General features: G+C 37.1%; 1 protein-coding gene across 1 annotated transcript in view; it reads left to right on the top strand.

Annotated features, from left to right (window-relative positions):
• KIF6 (kinesin family member 6) overlaps window positions 1–25,232 on the top strand; it is a 379,056-nt gene that overhangs the window by 56,441 nt on the left and 297,383 nt on the right. The window contains exon 4 of the mRNA XM_065885960.1: window positions 22,713–22,860. Within this exon, the coding sequence (XP_065742032.1) occupies window positions 22,713–22,860 (148 nt within the window). The remainder of the gene's footprint in view (window positions 1–22,712; window positions 22,861–25,232) is intronic.

Below are 25,232 nucleotides of genomic sequence, written 5' to 3'. Positions count from 1 at the left end.
GGAAATTGAGGAGAACATCTGAGTCCTTTCTTCTTCTGCTCTTAAACTTCTGCCTTTCCTAGAGGCTGTCCCCGAAGTCACTGGTACTTTCTCCCTTTGTTGGCTGCCCTCAGGAGGAAAACCCTAAAAAGATTAGACATTCTTTTCTATCTCCTGTGCTATTAATGCCATTACTAACATGCTGATGTCAAAGGCACGTCTTTTGCTTCTCTCTCAATGGGTGACACAGACATTAATGTTGTTATTATTTTTCTGTCCTAACTTTAGCCATCCTAGTTAGTGGTAAGTGTTCTAAAACAGTGCTTTTCAGGATTTTACTGTATAATTAATGAAAATCAAAGTACTCAAGATGAAAAGATTATAGATCTGCACTACATTCATACCTATAAGATGCTTACTACATGTGGTGTGAGCCACAAAGGTGTGGTTTTAAGATGAGCAATGAAAATGAAAAGTATTAGAATATACTATTATAATACTATAATTTTTATACTATTACCTATTAGAATAGGTAGTTTAGTTGTATACAACTTAATCTGTCACCTTAATCTTCATGTTTCTGTTATGATTAGCCCTCACTTTAAAAAAAAATGAAGCCAGTAAATGTAATCTCTAAGACTTTTATGTTATTTTTTTCCTATGAACTTCTGAGTGAAGCAACTTTGAGATGAATATTTAACTGGATAAGATTCTAATGAATACACTGGATCATTAAGTTTTAAAAAAAGATGGTCAGATTCATTTTATAACTTAATTAGGTAGTAGAAAGAATATTATATTTGGAATTAGGTAGACCTTAATTTTGGTCTTATCACTTACTAAGTGTGACCTTGATCTAGTTAACTTCTTAAAGCTCAGTTTTTTTCATCTTAAAGTGGGGATAACAGAGAAGTCTCAGGAGAAATTCTATAGAGAATGAAAGAGGAGAAATATGTTTGCGAGGAAAAATAATGAGTTAAGTTTTTGTCAAATTAAATTTGCAGTGCTGCAGGAAAATTGAGATATGTACATTTTTATCGACTGCTTTAAGGCTAGAGATTTTTTAGTTTATTAAGACCATGTTAATAGCACTTGGTAAGATAGTATCTCAACTATACTATCCATAAACTAATAGCAGGATATGTTTCTCACAAAATGCTGTGAACACTGTTTCCTCCTGTTCTCTTCACGTCTCTTCCCACAGTGGCTCCTAAAATGCCCCTCATAGGATGACGTCTCAGCCAACACTGGCCTGCCCACCTCTGCTCTCATGCCTCTCTAGTGACCACTACTCACCCGTTGGCCACCACCCACCTGTATCACCCCTTCAGTGACTTTCCATGGCCTGCAGGACGAGCTTGACATTACTCAGCTGAACTGTCAGCTCAGTACTAGTCTGGCCCATATCTTCTGCCTTGTTTTCTGTTCCTTTCCCCAAATTCCTTTATGAGTGATCCCAATCAGTTCATATCTTTCTGCTTCAGACTCTCAGCTCCTCTATCTCATTAGATTCTTGTATATGCATGATATAACCAAAACTATGGTGAAGAGTGATTAGCAACTTCATGAGATGCATTTTTATTTACCTTTCTGTTCCCAAGGGCAAATTACCCCCCTTGATTATTTTTTTTCTACAATTTGTTTATCCTTTCTCCATTTTGGGTATTTATTTGTTTTTATTTTTAACATCCTTTTTTTTTTTAACAGCTTTATTGGCGTATAATTGCTTTACAATGTTGTGTTAGTTTCTGCTGTATAACAAAGTGAATCAGCTATACATATACATATATCCCCATATCTCCTCCCTCTTGCGTCTCCCTCCCATCCTCCCTATCCCACCCCTCTAGATGGTCACAAAGCACCAAGCTGATCTCCCTGGGCTATGCGGCTGCTTCCCACTAGCTATCTGTTTTACATTTGGTAGTGTATATATGTCAATGCCACTCTCTCACTTCTTCCCAGCTTACCCTTCCCCCTCCCCATGTCCTCAAGTCCATTCTCTACGTCTGCGCCTTTATTCCTGTTGTGCCACTAGGTTCTTCAGAACCAGTTTTTCTTTTTAGATTCCATATATATGTGTTAGCATATGATATTTGTTTTTCTCTTTCTGACTTACTTCACTCTGTATAACAGACTCTAGGTCCAGCCACCTCACTACAAATAACTCAATTTCATTTCTTTTATGGCTGAGTAATATTCCATTGTACATATGTGCCACATCTTCTTTATCCATTCATCTGTTGATGGACACTTAAGTTGCTTCCATGTCCTGGCTATTATAAATAGAGCTGCAATGAACATTGTGGTACATAACTCTTTTTGAATTATGGTTTTCTCAGGGTATATGCCCAGTAGTGGGATTGTTGGGTCATATGGTACTCCTGTTTTTAGTTTTTTAAGGAACTTCCATACTGTTCTCTACAGTGGCTGTATCAATTTACATTCCCATGAACAGTGTAACAGGGTTCCCTTTTCTCCATACCCTCTCCAGCATTTATTGTTTGTAGATTTTTTGATGATGGCCACTATGACCGATGTGAGGTGATACCTCATTGTAGTTTTGAATTGCATTTCTCTAATGATTAGTGATGTTGAGAATCCTTTCATGGGTTTGTTGGCAATCTCTGTATATCTTCTTTGGAGAAATGTCTATTTAGGCCTTCTGCCCATTTTTGGATTGGGTTGTTTGTTTTTTTCATACTGAGCTGCATGAGCTGCTTGTATATTTTGGAGGTTAATCCTTTGTCAGTTGCTATGTTTGCAAGTATTTTCTCGCATTCTGAGGGTTGTCTTTTCATCTTGTTTATGGTTTCCTTTGCTGTGCAAAAGCTTTTAAGTTTCATTAGGTCCCATTTGTTTATTTTCGTTTTTATTTCCATTTCTCTAGGAGGTGGGTCAAAAAGGATCTTGCTGTGATTTATGTCATAGAGTGTTCTGCCTATGGTTTCCTCTAAGAGTTTTATAGTGTCTGGCCTTACATTTAGGTCTTTAATCCATTTTGAGTTTATTTTTGTGTATGGTGTTAGGGAGTGTTCCGATTTCACTCTTGTACATGTAGCTGTCCAGTTTTCCCAGCACCACTTATTGAAGAGGCTCTCTTTTCTCCATTATATATTCTTGCCTCTGTTATCAAAGATAAGGTGAGCATGGGTTTATCTTTGGGCTTTCTATTCTGTTACACCGATCTGTATTTCTGTTTTTGTGCCAGTACCCTACTGTCTTGATTACTGTAGGTTTGTAGTGTAGCCTGAAATCAGGGAGCCGGATTCCTCCAGCTCTGTTTTTCTTTCTCAAGATTGCTTTGGCTATTAGGGGTCTTTTGTGTTTCCATACAAATTGTGAAATGTTTTGTTCTAGTTCTGTGAAAAATGCCATTGGTAGTTTGATAGGGATTACTTTGAATCTGTAGATTGCTTTGGGTAGTATAGTCATTTTCACAATGTTGATTCTTCCAATCCAAGAACACGATCTATCTCTCCATCTGTTGGTATCATCTTTAATTTCTTTTATCAGTGTCTTATAGTTTTCTGCATACAGGTCTTTTGTCTCCTTAGGTAGGTTTATTCCCTGATATTTTATTCTTTTTGTTGCAGTGGTAAATGGGAGTGTTTTCTTAATTTCTCTTTCAGATTTTTCATCGTTAGTATATAGGAATGCAAGAGTTTTCTGTGCATTAATATTGTATCCCACAACTTTAGCAAATTCATTGATTAGCTCTAGTAGTTTTCTGGTGGCATCTTTAGGATTCTCTGTGTATAGTATCATGTCATCTGCAAACAGTGACAGTTTTACTTCTTATTTGGATTCCTTTATTTCTTCTGATTGCTGTGGCTAAAACTTCCAAAACTATGTTGAATAATATTGGTGAGAGTGGGCACCCTTGTCTTGTTCCTGATCTTAGTGGAAATGCTTTCAGTTTTTCACCATTGAGAACGATGTTTGCTGTGGGTTTGTCATATATGGCCTTTATTGTGTTGAGGTAAGTTCTGTCTACACCTACTTTCTGGAGAGTTTTTATCATAAATGGGTGTTGAATTTTGTTGAAAGCTTTTTCTACCTCTATTGAGATTATCATATCACTTTTATTCTTCAATTTCATAATATGGTGTATCATATTGATTGATTTTCGTAATTGAAGAATCCTTGCATTCCTGGGGTAAACCCCACTTCATCATGGTGTATGATCCTTCTAATGTGTTGTTGGATTCTGTTTGCTAGTATTTTGTTGAGGATTTTTGCATCTATGTTCATCAGTGATATTGGTCTGTAGTTTTCTTTTTTTGTGACATCTTTGTCTGGTTTTGGTGTCAAGGTGATGGTGGCCTCATAGAATGAGTTTGGGAGTGTCCCTCCCTCTGCTATATTTTGGAAGAGTTAGAGAAGGGTTGGTCTTAGCGCTTCTCTGAATGTTTGCTAGAATTCACCTGTGAAGCCATCTGGTCCTGGGCTTTTGTTGGAAGATTTTTAATCACAGTCTCAATTTCAGTGCTTGTGATTGGTCTGTTTATATTTTCTATTCCTTCCTGGTTCAGGCTCAGAATTTTGTACTTTTCTAAGAATTTGTCCATTTCTTCCAGGTTGTCCATTTTATTGGCATATAGTTGCTTGTAGTAATCTCTCATGATCCTTTGCATTTCTGTCATGATCCTTTGCAGTGTCAGTTGTTACTTCTCCTTTTTCATTTCTAATTCTGTTGATTTGAGTCTTCTCCCTTTTTTTCTTGAGGAGTCTGGCGAATGGTTTATCAATTTTTTTTATCTTCTCAAAGAACCAGCTTTTAATTTTATTGATCTTTGCTATCGTTTCCTTCATTTCTTTTTCATTTATTTCTTATCTGGTCTTTGTCATTTATTTCTTATCTGGTCTTTGTCATTCCTTTCTTTCTGCTAACTTTGGGTTTTTTTGTTCTTTCTCTGATTGCTTTAGGTGTAAAGTTAGGTTGTTTATTTGAGATGTTTCTTGTTTCTTGAGGATGGATTATATTCTATAAACTTCCCTCTTAGAACTGCTTTTGCTGCATCCCATAGGTTTTGGGCCGTCATGTTTTCATTGTCATTTGTTTCTAGGTATTTTTTTTATTTCCTCTTTGATTTCTTTAGTGATCTTTTGGTTATTTAGTAGCATATTATTTAGCCTCCTTGGGTGTATTTTTTACAGTTTTTTCCCTGTAATTGATATCAAGTCTCATAGCGTTGTGGTTCTAAAAGATACTTGATACAATTTCAATTTTCTTAAATTTACCAGTGCTTTATATGTGACCCAAGATATGATCTATCCTGGAGAATGTTCCATGAGCACTTGAGAAGCAAGTGTATTCTGTTGTTTTTGGATGGAATGTCCTATAAATATCAATTAAGTCCATCTTCTTTACTGTGTCATTTAAAGCTTGTGTTTCCTTATTTACTTTCATTTTGGTTGATCTGTCCATTGGTGAAAGTGGGGTGTTAAAGTCCCCTACTATTATCGTGTTACTGTCGATGTCCCCTTTTATGGCTCTTAGCATTACGTTTTGATAGTTTGATTAATATGTGTCTTGGCATGTTTCTCCTTGGATTTATCCTGTCTGGGACTCTCTCTGCTTCCTGGACTTGATTGACAATTTCCTTTCCCATGTTAGGGAAGTTTTCAACTATAATCTCTTCAAATATTTTCTCGGTCCCTTTCCTTTTCTCTTCTTCTGGGACCCCTATAATTCGAATGTTGCTGCATTTAATGTTGTCCCATAGGTCTCTGAGACTGTCCTCAATTCCTTTGATTCTTTTTTCTTTATTCTGCTCTTCAGTAGTTATTTCCACTATTTTATCTTCCAGGTCACTCATCCGTTCTTCTGCCTCAGTTATTCTGCTGTTGATTCCTTCTAGCGAATTTTTAATTTTATTTATTGTGTTGTTCATCATTGTTTGTTTGCTCTTTAGTTCTTCTAGGTCCTTGTTAAACATTTCTTGTATTTTCTCCATTCTATTTCTCAGATTTTGGATCATCTTTACTACTATTATTCTGAATTCTTTTTCAGGTAGACTGCCTATTTCCTCTTCATTTGTTTGGTCTGGTGGGTTTTTACCTTGCTCCTTCATCTGCTGTGTGTTTCTCTGTCTTCTCGTTTTGCTTAACTTACTGTGTTTGGGGCCTCCTTTTCACAGGCTGCAGGTCTGCAGTTCCCATTGTTTTTGGTGTCTGCCCCCAGTGGGTAAGGTTGGTTCAGTGGGTTGTGTAGGCTTCCTGGTGCAGGGGACTGGTGCCTGTGTCCTGGTGGATGAGGCTGGATCTTGTCTTTCTGGTGGGCAGGACCACCTCTGGTGTTGTGTTTTGGGTTGTCTGTGAACTTATTATGATTTTAGGCAGCCTCTCTGCTAATGGGTGGGGTTGTGTTCCTGTCTTGCTAGTTGTTTGGCATGGGGCGTCCAGCGCTGGAGCTTGCTGGTTGTTCAGTGGAGGTGCGTCTTAGTGTTGAGACAGAGACCTCTGGGAGAGCTCTTGCCAATTGATATTACATGGGGCTGGGAGATCTCCAGTTGTCCAATGTCCTGAACTTGGCTCTCTCACCTCATAGGCTCAGACCTGACACCCGACCAGAGCACCAAGACCCTGTCAGCCACACAGCCAGGTACATGGAGAGTTTCTTGCCTTTTGGGTAGTCTGAGGTCTTCTGCTAGTATTCAGTAGGTGTTCTGTAGGAGTTGTTCCGCATGTAGATGTACTTTTGATGTATTTGTTGGGAGGAAGGTGATATCCACATCTTACTCCTCTGCCATCTTGAAGGTTCTCCCCCCCCTTGATTATCGTCCATCGAAATCAAAGTGCATTTAAATTTTCCCAAGAATGTGAAAAATGTCTTCCATTTCACACAAAATTGACATCAAGTTGGAAGATCTTATTTAGTTCTTATTTAATCTTGAGAATGAAAGTTTAGACAAGAAAGCTTGTAACTCAAATATAAACTAGAGCTCCATGTGATCCAATCTGTGTAGTGTGTCATTTTGAAGATACACAGACGTCAGGTTGTTTCCAGGCTCTCAAGCAAATGCAAAGGGTAGGAGAGTGCGTATTTAATGTGCTGCAAACATCTTTCACATCCTTTCTCCATTGCTGTTTCTCTCAGCATCCTCCACACTGATAGCAACCACCTGCTGTGTTCTGCCCCACACTCAGTTCTCATTTTCCCACTCTCTACTCTCTTTCAGAACTCTTCAGATAACTCATCCCCACAATGTGGGCCCCTTTTCCCCTTCTTTTCTGTGCCTATATTCCCCACCTCTTGACCTACATTCATGGATTTCTGTTTCTACCTACTCAGACGGCTGGAGAGCCCAAACGCTTTGTTCAGTCTTGAGAGGAAAAGAATGGAGTCTCCAGGAAAATACAGTTTTCTCCCTTTGCCTTTCTAATGACAAATCCTTAAAGAGGAGTTTTTATAAATCCTTCATCTCTCTACAAACATATTTATAAATAAGTCACTTGGGGTTTTTAAAATTATAGATGAATGTGTAAATTAGAAGATTATGTAGGCATAATATATGCACATCCTCATATATTTAAAGATACTTATCTTGCTAATTATTTTGCACTGTAAGGTTTTTCTTTCCCCTATAAATTCACATAGCACACAGTGCCAGGCTTTAATATAATATAATGGGTGCTTCAAAAATGTGGTTTATCAATTTACTGACAGAAAATTCAGTGTTACAATTTTAGGGGAAATTGTTTTCTATTCTCTTTTGTATCCCTTCAAAATATACACAAAAAAATGAATTCAGACTTTATGCAAGATTCTGCTCAAATAAATTTCTGTAGACAATGGATTTTTCCACATTACTGTTTAAAACTTTTGTTTCATTTTAGTTGCCTCTTTAGATGGTCATCTGAAAATGATTATGCATTTAATGAATCTAAGTGTTTATTCTCAAGGGTCACAGAAAAAATATCTGTCAGAAATGCTACAGTAAATGCATTTTTCATAATGTAAATAAGATAAAAATTTAGACTTCACTTTTTAATACAGTATACTGGACTTGAAACTAAAACATAGTTCAGAACTGGATTGTGTTCAGAAGGGGTCATTTTCTTCTATTGAAGTTTCATGCATTTCTGTTATGTTTCCAGATTTAAGCTGCTCATTATTAATACTGAGACAAAATGGTTTCTTCAGAAACTTGGGAAATAATAAACAACCTCAATTAGAGAGCACTTTGGCCTGGATTTGGTCCATGAACTTATGGACATGAAGCCGTTTAGTGTGCTTAGATCTTGAGAATCCTTTCAAGGGAGTCTGTTTGGATTATGTACCCTGTGATGTGTTTGCCTCTTGCAAAGTTTGGTTTGAAGTAGTTGGGACAAGACTGTGAACAAATCCCTGAGAATCATAGAGCTGGAAAGAACCTAAAAAGGTCCTTTTTCTTAGCCCCTGTATCCAAGGAGAAGAATTTGCAAATCATTCAAGACAGACGGTTGCTGATCCTGTTTTTGTGACACATCCAAGAGTGGGAGTTCTGATTGTGCCAAAGGGACTGTTTGAGAAGAAAGCACCCAACATCCCTGTTCTCCTATCTAATTTAAAACTTATGCAATGTGAGCAATGATAGGAGAGATATCCAGTCTGTTTCTTGGGTGGTTGATGGTGTGAGGGGGTTTACCTATGACGTTGCAAAATCTGGAAGATTTGTTCATGCTCATACCATTCTTATATTTAGTTCAATTTAGTTTACTTTAAAAAAAATCATAGTGTTAATCTCTTAACATTTATCTGAGTTACTTTATACCAGGGGTTGCAAAACTCAAAATTCCACAGAGAGGGGCTTCCCTGGTGGCACAGTGGTTGAGAGTCTGCCTGCCGATGCAGGGGACACGGGTTCGTGCCCCGGTCTGGGAAGATCCCACATGCCGTGGAGCAGCTGGGCCTGTGAGCCACGGCCGCTGAGCCTGTGCGTCCGGAGCCTGTGCTCCGCAACGGGAGAGGCCACAACAGTGAGAGGCCCGTGTACCGAAAAAAAAAAAAAAAAATTCCACAGAGGGAAGGCAGCTAATTTGAAATAAGCCAGTGAGGGGAATAGGGAGTGGTACTATCTGTGCCCAAATCGGAGAGCACCAGTCCTGTAGGATAAGAGCATTCAGATTAAATTTTGTTAAAAAAAGATAGTGCTGGACAAACAAAATGCTCATTTTTTTTTTTTTTTTTTGTGGTACGCGGGCCTCTCACTGTTGTGACCTCTCCCGTTGCAGAGCACATGCTCCAGACGCGCAGGCTCAGCGGCCATGGCTCACGGGCCCAGCCTCTCCGCGGCATGTGGGATCTTCCCGGACCAGGGCACGAACCTGTGTCCCCTGCATCGGCAGGTGGACTCTCAACCACTGCACCACCAGGGAAGCCCCAAAATGCTCTTTTGACTGAATCTGGCTTATGAGTTTCTTTTTTGTGACCCTAGTCCAATAACCAGTGTTCCCATAGACACTTACAAAAAGCTTTAAATAATGATCCCAAGTGTATGAATTACCACTTAATCTACATTTGCAGTTTTATTTTTCTGACAAAAACACATTTTGAATGTGTAGGTTGTTTTTAATCTAGATATCCTTGCCTTGGATATTCCTTTCCAAAAAATAACTAGTGGTTGATTTAGGTCAACTAATTTTTCTTACTAGGATTTACAGCTAGATCAATACATCATAAAAGTGGATCTCTCAAGACCTTAGAATGATCTTGCCAGAGCGTGCTTTTAGAAGGACGATGTCTAAACCAAGGGAAACTAAACTTATATGCCTTTAACCAGTACATCCATGTTACATATCTGAAGGGGGCATGATTCAGCATAGTCTTCATGAATGACAGCACTGTGCCCCTCTGGGGGAGTGATGGCATTCACAGGGACCACACTGTGGCTGGCAATCCATTACTGTACAGAGATGCAGCCCTGCCTTCAGGTCTAGGCTAGTATCATACATTTGGGAAGCAACTGAGTCTAAGACAACAGGGAGTTTAGGGGACTATGGCAAACGGGAGAACACATGTCCCACATAAGCATTCTTGTAGGCAAGATTCATTGCCAGCTTGAGATCTCTGGTGTAAACCAAGGTACGAAAGATGTTTTGCAGGTCGCTCCAGAAACTTTGTATTAGTTAGGACATAAAATAGAATCCCATCTCAAAGAAAAGAGAGGATTTCTTGGCTCACATAACTGGGTTAGCTCAGAGAACTGAAGGGGGTGCTGCAAAAATCAGGGTCATTGCTACTTGAACTAGGTACTTGACAAGGCTAAGATTCCTTCCCCACCCATCTGACCCATGCTTGGTTCTGCTTCTTCCCGGTGCAGAAAGACAGGGGAGATGGCCCCTGGCAGCCATGATTCAAGGACCCCAGCAAAAAGGAAGCTTTTTTCCTCTCAAAATTCATATGGGAGGGATTCTTATTTGCTCTGCTTGAGGCATGTCATCAGCCTCTTAGAAGAATTACTGTTACAGACAGGACAGGAGTTGGGGGGGACCATGGTGGAATGAGGTGGTGTGATTGGCCAGGCCTGAGTTATAAGCCCTGCACACTTGCCTGTTCCTCATGAGCTTGAAGAATGGAATGGAGTGGGTGAAGGGTTTATTATCAGAAGAAGAGGGACTAAGAAAGCTTGCTGGGCAGAGCAATTTAGCTCTCCAGTCTACTGCCTTCTGAAGTTTCCCTGAAGCGTAGGTTGCCCTCACTATTTTTTTCTACCTCCTTCCCCTTTATAGCAAAGGGAATGCCCCATGACCAAAATTTGCTAGAAATTTTACAAATTACGGGGTCGCTTGGCTTAACAGATGGGAAGATTATTTTTATTTATGGCAAAATTGAGTCCTGTTAATTGTGTTAATTATGAGTTGCTACTGTCTTGGGTTCAAATTCCTCTTAAAAATTCAAGCTGCTGAATTATGCACTCGGAAATATTCTGAAAGTGAAATAAGTAAGAGTCACTTATCATATTCTCTGTAAAAGACAATTGGCTGCACCAAAGAGCTGCTTGAGGCTACTTCTGAGGGACTTTATTCTAGAAGAAGGGCTTTAGTGGACAGAAATGAACTGTTCTGAAAATTAAAACCAAATAAAAATTAGTGAATTTCAGCTACTGGGGCTCTTAGAACTGGGTGAAAGGCAAGATGAAGTAATAAGGTAGCTATGTATTTACAATAGGGACCTTAATTTTGATAATTCTGGTCCAGATTAGTCTTATTGATGTAAAGATTTTTAGTCAAATTAAACATACTGTATAGTATAATATCTATTTGCTTAAAATATTCTGCTCTTAGTACTAACTAGTTTATTTGTGTTTTCTGGTGAACTAATTTGATTCGTTCTGATAAAAAGTTTTTAAAATTATAAATAACGTATTTCTCTGTATTTTATTAATTTTTCTAAGTCTCAACTGCATGATCTTTTAAGGTACTACCTCACTTGCCTCTCTCCCCTCAAAAATAAAGGCAGCCCCACCCAGATATGATTCTATCCTGCTCCTGAATCAAACAGCTGTTTAAGTATAGTTCAGATATCTGTTTTCCAGAAATACCTTAGAAGGATTCTTCTATTGAACAAAAAGTAGTTAGAAAACTGCTAATGACACCAATTATAAAATCCGTGATCCTATTACTTTGTTGTTGTTTTCAAATCTGCTTAGCTTTTCAAATTTGAGGGACTATAATATCATTTGTTTGGTTTAGTGAACTAAATTCTCATCACAGTAATAATTTGTTGTTGATTGCTTTGATTTAGATGTTGTATAAGGAGCTTTCTAAAGCTCCTTTTTGCAGATACTTTATGCAGATACTTTATGCAGATACTTCTTTATGCAGATACTTCTAGAAGGTTTCTTCTACTTGCAGTTAAACAAATAAAGAGTAATAAAAGTGAAAAACTAAAATGGTTTGTATTTTTTCTAGTATGTAAATGTGATGTGTGTGGAATAATACTCCAGTTTATAATCTGCAAGAGGCCTGAAGCTTTATTTTTGTTTTATTCATGCAAATACTGAAAGATAAGAAATGACAAAATATCTTAGCTTTGTAATTTAAATTTCTAGGGAAAAATGCGTTTTTCAAAAGGAAAGAGAAGGTTTCTACAATGGAGCTTTCATCTGATATCAAACTTTGGTTTATAAAGCATTGATTTATTTACATAAATCAGAACTGTCTCTAGCTAGGATGATTTAGGCAGTAACCTGCATTGTTGGTTTTAGGAAGTTCTGAAATATTTCTTAACAAAAATGTGTATCCCATTGTTCATTGCTGAAATTCATCATTTGCTTTTCATTACTTTTATTAGTTATTACTTTCTCTTTCTGTCTTTTAAAAATACTACTACTGTTGCGAATGTAAATTCGTGCTGTCACTGTGGAAAACATGGAGGTTCCTTAAAAAACTAAAAATAGAGTTACCATATGATCCAGCAATCCCACACCTGGGCATACATCTGGAGAAAACTCTAATTTGAAAAGATACATGCACCCCAGTGTTCATTGCAGCGCTATTTACAATAGCCTAGATGTGGAAGCAACCTAAATGTCCTTCGACAGATGAATGAATAAAGAAGATGTGGTATATATAGACAATGGAATACTACTCAGCCATAAAAAAGAATGAAATAATGCTATTTGCAGCAACCTGAATGGACCTGTGGATTATCATACTAACTGAAATAAGTCAGACAGAGAAAGACAAATATCATATGATATCACTTATTTGTGGAATCTAAAATAGAATAGTAATGGACTTATTTACAAAACAGAAACAAACTCGCAGACGTAGAAAACAAACTTATGGTTATCAAAGGGGAAAGGGGGTGAGGAATAAATTAGGAGTTTAGGATTAGCAGATACAAACTACTACATATAAGACAGATGAACAACAAGGTCCTACTGTATAGCACAGGGAACTATATTCACAATCTTGTAATAACCTATAATGGAAAGGAATAACTGAATCACTTTGCTGTACACCTGAAAGTAACATGACATTGTAAATTAACTATACTTGAATTAAAAAAGAAGAGTAAGAGACACCAAGAAAAATAAAATAAAATAAAACAAAAAAATCACATATGCAAATAGAGAATTCTATAGCTTCAAACTCATTCTTCAAAAATTAAGAAGAAATTAAGGCATTCCCAGGTAAACATAAACCAAGAGAATTTGTCACTCGCAAACTAGCCAGTGCATTTAAGCAAGAAATGAAATAAAAGATGTCTAGATTGGAAACGAAGAAGTAAAAGTATCTCTATTTGCAGATGACATAATTGTGTATATAAGAAAATCTTGAGGAATCCACTATAAAATGATTATAAGTAATAAACACATTCAGCAAGTTTGCAGGATATAATATCTATGTAAAAAAATCACTTGTATTTCCACACAGTAGCAATGACCAATCTGAAAACAAAATTAAAATATAAATATTAGGAGAAACTTGTTAATTTCTGCAAAGAAAGATGTCCAAACTAGTCTTTTGGCATTTTGAATACGTTGTTCCATTGCCTTCTGGCCTCCATCATTCCTGTTGAAAAATCCATCGTTAATCTTACTGAAGATTCCTTGTAGGTAATCAGTCACTTCTCTTTTGCTACATTTAAGGTTTGCTTTGTCTTTAGACAGTTTGATTATGACATGTCTAGACTTGGATACCTTTGAGTTTGTCCTACGTGGAGTATAGTGAGATTATTATTATTATTTTTTGCGGTACACGGGCCTCTCACTGTTGTGGCCTCTCCCATTGCAGAGCACAGGCTCCAGATGCGCAGGCTCAGCGGCCATGGCTCACGGGCCCAGCCGCTCCGCGACATGTGGGATCTTCCCAGACCGGGGCATGAACCCGTGTCCCCTTCATCGGCAGGCGGACTCTCAACCACTGCGCCACCAGGGAAGCCCCTATACTGAGATTCTTCGAAATATATTATAGATTAATGTTTCCCATCAAATTTTGGAAGTTTAGAGCCATTATTTTTTTAAATATTTCTCCCCTCTCCATCTGGGACTCCCATTATGTATATGTTGATCTCTTAAGTTTCTATTTATTTTTCTTCATTCTTTTTAATTTCTTTTCCTCAGACTGGATAATCTCAATTGACCTACCATGCAGTTTACTGACTCTTTCTTGTATTAAGTCAAATATGCTGTTCTAGTGAATTAAAAAAAATTTTTTTTGGTTATCTTAATTTTCAACTCCAGAATTTCTACTGGTTCTTTTTTTTTTGCGGTACGTGGGCCTCTCACTGCTGTGGCCTCTCCCATTGCGGAGCACAGGCTCCAGACACGCAGGCTCAACGGCCATGGCTCATGGGCCCAGCCACTCTGCAGCATGTGGGATCTTCCCGGACCGGGGCACGAACCCATGTCCCCTGCATCGGCAGGCGGACTCTCAACCACTGTGCCACCAGGGAAGCCCTACTGGTTCTTTTTTAAAAAATTATTTTTATTAATATTCTTTTTTATGTGAGATCTTATTCTCATACTTTCTTTAATTCTCTAAACATGCTTTACTTTTGTTCTCTGAACATATTTATAATAAATTATTTAACTAGTTAGTGAGCTGTAGTCTGGGCTTCCCCCAGGACTGTTTCTATTAAACATTTTATTTCTTGTGTATGGGAAATACTTTCCTATTTCTTTGTGTGTCTCAAAACTTTTTTGTTGGAAAACTGGGCGTTTTAAGTAATATAATATGTCAGTTCTGAAAATCACATGCCTACCCTCCCCAGGGTTTGTTATTTGTTATTATTGTCGCTGCTGCTGGTTTGTTTGTTTAGTGAATGTTCTAGACTAATTCTGTAAAGTCTGTATTCTTTGTTGTATGCAGCCTCTGAAATCCCTGCTCAGTTGCTTGGTCATCAGCTAATGATTGGACAGAGATTTCCATAAATGCCTTGAACCAGTTTCCAAGCTTTTGATGAAGGACTCTGTGTATGTGTTGGGGCACCCCTTCAATGCTCTAGAAATTGATAACTCTGCCTTAGCCTTCATTTTATGCTTGTGCAGAGCCTCAAGGTCAGCCAGAAGTGAGATATAATGACCATCTCAGGTCTTCCCTGGGCATGCACATAGCCCTGCATGTGTATGTGTCCCTCTAGAGCCCCAGGAATATATCATAACTTTTCAAGCCCCCTCATAGACATATCATTCCACAGACGTTTATTGTAAGATTTTGTTCACCATCTTGTTTGCCTCCTAGCATTGCAGGTTAGGGCAACTGTAATATTAGACACTTAGCACTGATTTTTTTTTGTTTTTCAATAAACACCATGCGGAGAGGCTCTTTGCACTGAGTAAACTCTGAGTCAGGTCAGACAATGACAAGTGCTCAGAGTGGGGCTTTTCCAGGTAGCTTCCAGACAGATCAGAGAAGTACATTTCTTTGGGCTTTTTGGGGAGCTCCAAACCCAATTGTTGCTAGTCTCCTGGTTGCTAGTTTGCACAGTCACACTTACTGTGGTTGCAAGGCTATTTATTGTCTTTCAAGGCTACAGTGGAGTTGGGAATGATTAGGTTAAAATATCATAAAGCTCACTGTTTTTACTGATACTCAGCCGTTTTTCTTGACTAAGCACTCCTTGGACTGTTGTGAGCCTTTGGATAACTTCTAGGGATTTAAAAAATTTGATTTTTACTATATTTGCCACTGTTTCCATTGTTCTTGTGGAGAAGTAAATTTTAAAGGTCCTTATCCCACCATCTTTATTTTTAATTAGTATTTTCCCTTAAGACAGATGAGACTGGAAGCATATGAAATTTCCCAGTGCCCAATGGAGAGGGGGCAGATTGAGTTTGGATGAGGAGGCTGTACAGAAAGGAACTGGAGACAAATTTTGCGCATTTACATTTCTTTGTTTAGTTTTTTATTGTAGCAATGTAATACAGAAATAGCCATAGAGTATATATAGGTGGAACTTACATTTAAAAATCTTTATATAGCATTCTATGAAGCTTTGCCATTTGGTTTTCTGTTCCACTGAAGATGGGGGGAGAGTGAGCACATATTAGAGGATAGTATATTAAGACAACTGGTAGAAAGAGAGAATATTTAAGTTAAAAAAGTAGATATAACAATCATCAGGTGCCAGTGTAGCACACTACAGTACTCACTTTTCATAGGCTGTAGCTAAATCAAAATGAAAATGCTAATTTGTTCTCTGTATCCTTTGCTTTTCAAAACAGGAATGCCTAATATATTTTAGAAGGTTTTCTATCAAAAAACAATAAAATGTTTAATGTTTGATACTTAAAGTCATAGACTTCATTTACCTAGAGCATTTATGGCTAAGAAATTTATATTCAAATGACATTGCTAATGGGATAGTGCTATACAACTGGTGACAAATTCTGTTGAGCAGAAATATTCTATAATAATCCCGCTCCCATAGCCCAAGGCTCCAGACTGTCCATAGCACCAGGCTGGCTCCTGTGAACCAGCCTCCAAGCCAGCTCCTGTGAACTCAGGCTCCCAATCCACCCCTGCTGTTGACTGGACCCAGATGCCAGACCAACCCCAGTGATTCCCAGTGCCTGGTCAGCCCCTGTGGACACAGGATCCAAGTTCACCCATGCAGGCATGACATCACCAAAGGAAATTGATAAAGCTCCAATGACCGGCCCTAAAGAAATAGAGATCTATGTACTTTCTGACAAAGCATTCAGAATAACCTGCTTAAAGAAATGTGGTGAACTACAAGAAAACAAAGATAGACAACTAAATGAAATTAGGAAAACAATGCATGAACAAAATAGGAAGTTCAACAAAGAAATAGAAACCATTAAAAAAACAAACAAAATCCTAGGGTCAATGAGTACAATAACTGAATTGAAGGTTCATTAGAAAGCTTCCATAGCAGATTCAACCAAGCAGAAGCAAGAATTGATTAACTAGAAAAAAAGTCATTTGAAATCATCCAGTTAGAGGAGCAAAAAGAAAAAAGAATGAAAAAGAGTGAAGAAAACCTACATGAAGTATGGGATACCATTAAAAGAATCTACTCATTATTAAAGTCCCAGAAAGAGAAGAGAGGGATAAAAAAAAGGTGCAGAAAGCTTATTTAAAGAAATAATGGCTAAGAATTCTCAAATCTGGGGAAAGATTTGGACATCCATGTTCCTGGAGCTAATAGGTCACCCCAAAATTTCAGACCAAAATGGTCTTATCTAAGACATATTAAAATAAAACTGTCTAAAATCAAAGACAAAGAGAAAAATTTAAAAGCACCAAGAAAAAAAAATCCTCACAATAAGGGAAACCCCATAAGGCTATCAGCAGATTTCTCAGCATAAAATTTGCAGCCCAGGAGAGAGTGGAATGATATATAAAAGTGCTGAAAGAAGAAGAGAAAATATCCTGCCAACCAAGAATACTTCACTGGCAAAGTTGTCTTTCAGAAATGAGGGAGAGATACTTTCCCAAACAAACAAAAGCTGATGGAATTAATCACCACTAGACCTGCCTTACAAGAAATGCTGAAAGGAGTTCTTCAAGCTGAAAAGAAAAGACACTAATTAGCAACATGAAAACATATGAAAAGATAAAACGTACTGGTAAAGGTAAGTATATAGTCAATTTCAGAACACTTTAATACTGTAATATGGTGATGTGTTAATTGTTTAACTCTAGTATAGAGTTTAAAATGCAAAAGTACTAAACATAACTATAGCTACAATATTTTGTTAATGAATACACAATACAAAAAGAGGTATTGTGATATCAAAAACAAAATATGGGGCAAGGAGTAAATGGGTAGAATTTTGGGTATGTGATCAAATGGATATGTGATCAAAGTTAAGTTGTTATCAACTTAAAATAAACTGTTACATCGTTAAGATATTTTATGTAAGCCTCATAGTAACCAAAAAGCAAAAACTTATAGGATATACACAAAAGATAGAAAGGAGGGAATCAGAGCATACCACATGGAAGACCATCAATTCACAAGGAAAGACAGGAAAAGAGGAAGAAAGGGACAAAGGAACTACAAAGCAGCCAGAAAGCAATGAAAAAGATGACATTATTAAATCCTTACCTATCAATAATTACTTTAAATGTTAATGGATTAAATTCTCCAGTCAAAAGGCACAGAGTAGTTGAATGGATTAAAAAACAAGACCCAACTATATACTGCTGATAAGAGACTCACTTCAGTTTTAAGGACACATGTAGACCTCAAGTGAAGAGATGGAAAAATATATTTCACACACATGGAAACCAAAAGAAAGCAAGAGTGTTCTTATATCAGACAAAGTAGACTTTAAACCAATAAATGTAACATGAAACAAAGTTAATTATAATGATAAAAGAGTCAATTCATCATGAAGATATAATAATTGTAAATATATATGCATCCAACATCAGAGCACCTAAGCAAATGCTAACAGATCTGAAGGTATAAGTAGGCAATACAATAATAGTAGTGGAATTCAATACCTCTCTCTCAACAATGGATAGATAATCCAGATGGAAGATCAATAAGAAAACATTGGATGTGAACTATACGTTAAACCAAATGGACTTACCAGACCTATACAGAGCATTCCTACCAACAGCAGCAGAATGCATTCTTCTCAAGCATACATGGAACATTCTCCATGTGTGATAGATCATATATTAGGTCACCAAAAAACCTTAGAATATCTAAGAACATTAATTATACCAAATATCTTTTCCAACCACAACAGTATGAAACTAGAAATCAATAACAGGAGGAAAACTGGAAAATTCCTAAATGTGTGGAAATTAAACAACACACTCCTGAATAAACAAAGGGTCAAAGATGAAATCAAAAGAGGAATCTAAAAATAGCTTGAAAGAAACACAAATGGAAACACAGCACACTAAAACTTAAGGGATGCAACAAAAACAGTTCTAAGAGGGAAGTTTATAATTATAAATGCTTACATTAAGAAAAAGAAAGATTACAAATAACCTAACTTTAAAACTCAAGGAACTAGAAGAAGAACAAACTAAGCACAAAGTTAGAAGATGGAAGGAAGTAGAGATCATAGCAGAAATGAGCAAAATAGAAACCAGAAAGACAATAGAAAAAAATCAATGAAATGAAAAGTTGTTTTTTTAAAAAAGATAAACAAAATTGACAAACCTTTAGCTAGCCTGAGTAAAAGGTAGAATTCTCAAACAAATAAAGTCAGAGATGAAAACAGAGACATAACAGCTGACATCACAGAAATACAAAGGATCATAAGAGACTACTGTGAACCTTAATATGCCAACAAGTTGAATAACCTAGAAAAACTTTTTTAGAAATATGCAGTGTAGCAAGATGGAATCATGAAGAAATAGAAACTTTGAACAGACCAATAACAGTAAAGAAATTGAATCAGTAATCAGAAACCTTTCAACAAAGAAAATCCTGGGACCAGATGGTTTCACTGGTGAATTCTACCAGATATTTAAAAATTATCACCTTTTCATCCTTTTCAAACTCTTCTAAAAAAATTAGAGAGGAGGGAACATTCCCAAATTCATTTTACAAGGCCAGCATTACACTGATAACAGGCCAGACTAAGGACACCACAAAAGTATGGACTAATATCCCTGTTGAATATAGATGCAAAACTTCTCAACAGAATACTAGAAAACTGAATTCAACAGCATATTAAAAGGATCATACACGATGTTCAAATATGATTACCCCCGGAATGCAGGGATGATTCAACATATGCAAATCAATAAATGTGATACACCACAGTAATGGAATAGAAGATAAAAATCATTTGATCATCTCAATAGGTGCAGAAAAAGCATTTGACAGAATTCAACATTCTTTCAAGATAAAAACTCTCAACTAAATTGACTATAAAAAGAATGTACCTCAACATAATAAATGCCATATATAATAAAACCACAGCTAACATCATACTCAATGGTGAAAGCTTTAAAGCTTTCCCACTAAAATCAGGAATAAGACAAGAGTGCCCACTTTTACCACTTCCATTCAACATAATACTGGAAGTCCAAGCCAGAGCAATTAGGCAAGGAAAAGAAATAAAAGCCATCCATATTTGAGAGGAAGAAGTAAAATTGTCTCTGTTTGTAGATGATATGATCTTACTTATAGAAAATCCTAAAGAATCTATCAAAAAACTGTTGGAACTAATCAACAAATTCCCTAAAGTTGCAGGATACAAAATGAAAATACAGAGAGCAGTTGTGTTTCTATACACTAGCAACAAAACATCTGAAAAAGAAATAAAAAATACAATTTAATTTACAATAACATCGAAACCAATAAAATACTTAGAATTAATTTAACCAAGGAGGTGAAAGATCTGTACACTGGAAATTACAAGACATTGAAGAGGAAATTGAAGAAGACACAAATAAGTGGAAAGATATACCATGTTCTTGGATCAGAAGAATTAATATTGTTAAAATGAACATACTACCTAAAGCCATCTATAGATCCAATGCAATCCCTATTAAAATTTCAACAGCATTTTTCACAAAAATAGAAAAAAAAATCCTAAAATTTGTAAGGAACTACAGAAGAACTTGAGCAGCTGAAGCAATCCTGAGAAAGAAGAACAAAGTTGGAGGCATCATACTACCTGATTTCAAGAGAAGAAGAGGGAACCCTTATACACTGTCAGTGGAAATGTAAGTTGGTGCAGCCACCATGGAAAACAGTATAAAGTTTCCTTAAAAAATTAAAAACAGAACTACCATATGATTTGGCAGTCCCACTTCTGGGTATAACTTCAGTATCTGTGGGGGATTGATTCCAGGACCCCTTGCATGTTACCAAAATCCATGAATACTCAAGTCCCATATTTGGTTCTCTGTATCCTGTGGGTTTCAAATCTGTGGATTCAACTAACCCTGGATGGAAATTTCAATACATAGTTGGTTGAATTTGCAGGTGTGAAACCCTTGAATACAGAGGGCTAGTTGTATTTATTGAAAAAGAAAATCTGTGTCAAAGTGGATCCACACAGTTCTAACCCAAGTTGTTCAAAGGTCAACTATATATCCAAAGGAAATGCAATCACTATCTCAAAGAGATATCTGCATTTCCGAGGCAATTGCCAAGGCATGGAAAAACTTGTGTCTATCTATGGATGAATAGATAAAGATGTGGTATATTTTCACAATGGAATATTATTCAGCTTTAAAAAAGAAGGAAATCCTGCCTTTTGTGACAAGATAGATAGACCTTGAGAGCACTGTGCTAAGTGAAATAAGTCAGAGAAAGACAAGTACTATATGTTCTCACTTATATATGGAATCTATAAAAACAACCTCATAGAAATAGAGAGTACATGGGACTTCCCTGGTGGTGCAGTGGTTAAGAATCCACCTGCCAATGCAGGGGACGCGGGTTCAATCCTTGGTCTGGGAAGACCCCACATGCTGCAGAGCAACTAAGCCCATGTGCCACAACTACTGAAGCCCACGCACCGCAACTACTGAACCCACGCGCTGCAACTACTGAAACCCGCGTGCTCTAGGGCCCATGTGCCGCAACTACTGAGCCCGCATCCTGCAACTACTGAAGCCTGTGCATCTAGAGCCCATGCTCTGCAACAAGAGAAGCCACTGCAATGAGAAGCCTGTGCACTACAACAAAGAGTAGCCCCCGCTTGACACAACTAGAGAAAGCCTGCTCGCAGCAATGAAGACCTAATGCAGCCAAAAATAAATGGAAAATAAATAAATAAAATTTTAAAAAGAGAAAAAAAAATAGAGAGTAGAATGGTGGTTACCTGGGACTATGGGGTAGAGGAAATGGGGAGATGTTGGCCAAAGGGTATAAACTTCCAGTTATAAGATGGGTAAGTTCTGGGCATCTAATATACAGCACAGTGACTATAGGTAACGGTACTGTATTAAGTATTTACAGGTTGTTAATAGAGTAAATCTTAAATGTTATCACCACAAAGTATACTTTTTTCCACAAGTATTTGAGGTGATGGATATGTTGATGGATGTGTTAACTAAACTTACTGTGGTAATCATTTCACAATATATACATGTGTCAAACCATCACATTGCACACCTTAATCTTATATATGTTATATGTCAATTATATCTCTGTAAAGCTGGGAAAAAAGAGACATTAGATTAAAAAGTAAGGAGATTTTTATAGAGTTTGTAATAATATTTCAATTGGTTCATTAATTGTGACAAATGTACAATACTAATGTAAGATATTAACAATAGAGGAAACTAGCTGTGGGATATATGTGAACTCCCTGTACTATCTTTGCAACTTTTTTGTAAATATAAAAGGGTAGACTACATTTGACCCTTGAACAATGCAGGGGATGGGGCACCAACCCTCCCCGCAGTTGAAAATCCAAGTGTAGCTTTACAGCCATCCCCCTGTATCCATGGTTTTGCATCTGGGGATTCAACCAACTGAGGATCGTGTAGTACTGTAGTATGTATTTGGTGAAGAAAATCTGCTTATGAGTGGACCCACACAGTTCAAACCCCTGTTGTTCAAGGGTCAATTGTATTCTAAAATAATAATTTGAAATAAAGAAAATATTTAAGATGACTGGATCCCATTTGAGTTATAGGTCCTCTCTCAGAAAAAAGGATTGATGTGCTGAGACTCCTAGATAAAAAATAATTTCTAGCTAGATAGTCACATACATAAATATTTCTATAGATATTTCTATAAATGTCTTTTCAGTAGTGTTGAATCAAGTTGCTCTTAGAATACTAGCCATTTAATACAAATGCAATTAGCCATTTTGATAATAAAACTTTGCTATTTCTTTATGTAGTGTACTGGCAGGTTACAATGGTACCATCTTTGCATATGGACAAACAGGCAGCGGTAAGACATTCACCATCACAGGTGGGGCAGAGCGCTACAGTGACAGAGGCATTATCCCAAGGACACTGTCATACATTTTTGAGCAATTACAAAAGGTATGAAGCTTTAAGTTCATTTTATATTTGATATATTCAGCAGAAATTTACTGTGGGCAGAAAATTTATCGTGACATTTTGTTATATTATACCTAAATGAGGAAATATTGTGTAGTGACTCTGGCGTTTACATTTAAGGAAAGTTTGGGATTTTGCTGAAGAGGTGAAAATCCAGAAGGTGCTTCTCATTAAAGGGGATGCTACTTCAGCAAAGGCTCAAAGGGAGTTTGTTCTGATACACCCATGGAGGTTAAAACACATTTTACCAACTTTTATATTTGTCATTAAATTGAAGAGTATCCTTTTGCCAAAATGGACCTTTGTTTTAGCTTCAAAGCACTGAATAGGATAATGTGGTTGTACTTTTTCACACTTCTAATGGAAGCCCAGAGGAATTTACCACAGTAAAAATCCTATTGCAATTAATATTATTATAAAGGGGAGTTTCCTATCTATATTATATGCATCATTTATTGTGTGGTTCCAAATGCCTGTTGCTTTATCAAGATTTAATAAAACTAACAATGTAGGTACCTCTATCCCCATTTTATAGTTGGGAAGACTGAGTCTTGGGATATATTTATTTTCCTCTGCATCCTCATAAGTAGCTGATCTGGAGCTTTCATCCCAGATCTGTGTGATGCCAAACTCTGTGCTTTTTAACCACTACATACCCTGCCTCTGGGTATCAGACTGGCTTTATTTTAATGGTTGTATTTAAACAAACTCTATGTAATGTGTCACTTAACTTCTCCGGGTTTCAGTTCTGCCCTCTGTGAAAGTAGGGACTAAATTGTACTAGAGGATCTCCAGCGTCCCTACTAGTTCCAACAATTCTTTGGTTGTAGCAATTCTGTATAACAAATGTCCTAACTAGGTCAGTGTAACAGTCTTTCTAAGATATCTCAGCTGTATGCTGCTTGCATTCTGAGTTGCAAAGATGAGAAGTTGCTGAGATCTGCATAATTCTAATTTCCACCCATAAAGTAGCAATTACCCATTAGTTCAGCTCATCACTCACTAGCGGAAACATGCCAGCTCTGCATGCCAGAAAATTTGGGAAAGCAAGGATAGCGTATAGTGTATACGTTGGATCCAAATCCTTTCTTTTCATTTACTCATTTATTTCTGACATTAGCTCTTCTGTTTTGTTCCCAGATTTCGCCAACTGAGAATATAATTTCTAATAGTTTTTGTTGCTGTGGCCTAATGTGGGAGCGTGCTGTCTTGGGAAAATCATTGAAGTTGGTGCAGGCCAACCTGGTTCTAAGTGCACTACTTACAGGATGTGGCCTTGGGCAGTTCCTTAATGCCTCAGTCTTGTGGAGTAGCTGTGAGAGTTGAATATAATGTATTTAAAGATATTGTCCAGTTCCTGGCACATAGGAGATGCTCAAAAAATGATAGTTATTACTATTGCCATTAATGTCCATATATATATGCGTGTGGCCAAATGATTGCTGAACAATTTCAAAGAACCCTTTGAAACTCAGAACAAATGAAGCTAATTCCCCTGATTAAGTTAAACAGAATAAACAAATTCTTTCCTAATAGAAAATCTATTTGTCTCTTTTTAATTTTTGTCTATGGTTACCAAAACACAGTTTTAAAAGTCTAAATATCTCCCAAGTACCTACCATCTGTTGGGTTCATAATTTTATATCTGTTTGTCATTGATATTACTCTAAACCCCATTTCATTCCGAATGATTCTAAATAACTTCTTGGTTTGGAGAGAGCCCATCAGGTCAGCTTATAGCCAGGATAACTCCTTGTAGACGAACAGATTAACTCAGTGGGGTACAACACATTAGTTATAACCCGACTGAGCTATGGTGAAACAAGTCAGAGGCAACTTTGAAGTTCTTCATAAAGTTTGTCCTCATTGTTTAGCTGAAAAATGCTGACAGGTACTCAGATGCTCCCAGTTGATTACTTTAGAGGACACATGGTGCTCTCCAGAATCCTTAAAGGAAACATTTGACTTATGCAATGTATTTATTTCAAGATAAACTAAGAACTAGTGCATACTGGGTCCTAAAATGCCTGTGAGTGTGATAGGAGCACATTTGCAAAGATTTTAAAAGAAGAAAATTGATTCCATTTATTTTAGAAATCACTGCTCATTATTTTTGAGTATTGTAAGGTTCATACTTGTTTGGGGGCAAGAGAAAAGGCTGTCTGCAGCAAACATGTGTGTTACATTACAGCCTGGCAGTTCTGAAGAGTAAAAAAGGAGTAATGAGGAAAGGTAGCTGCCACATAGCTCAGTGAATTTTAAGTGTGTATTCCAATAAAAGCCCAGAAAATGCAGAAGCCAGAGGAGCCAAAGGCATTATCCCTATCATCTCTGGGCAATGGACTTGCCATTTT

This window comes from Phocoena phocoena, chromosome 10, assembly GCF_963924675.1.
Source record: "Phocoena phocoena chromosome 10, mPhoPho1.1, whole genome shotgun sequence".
Taxonomy (NCBI): domain Eukaryota; kingdom Metazoa; phylum Chordata; class Mammalia; order Artiodactyla; family Phocoenidae; genus Phocoena; species Phocoena phocoena.
The sequence above is the reverse complement of the archived record's forward strand: the minus strand, read 5'-3'. Positions and strand labels throughout refer to the sequence as shown.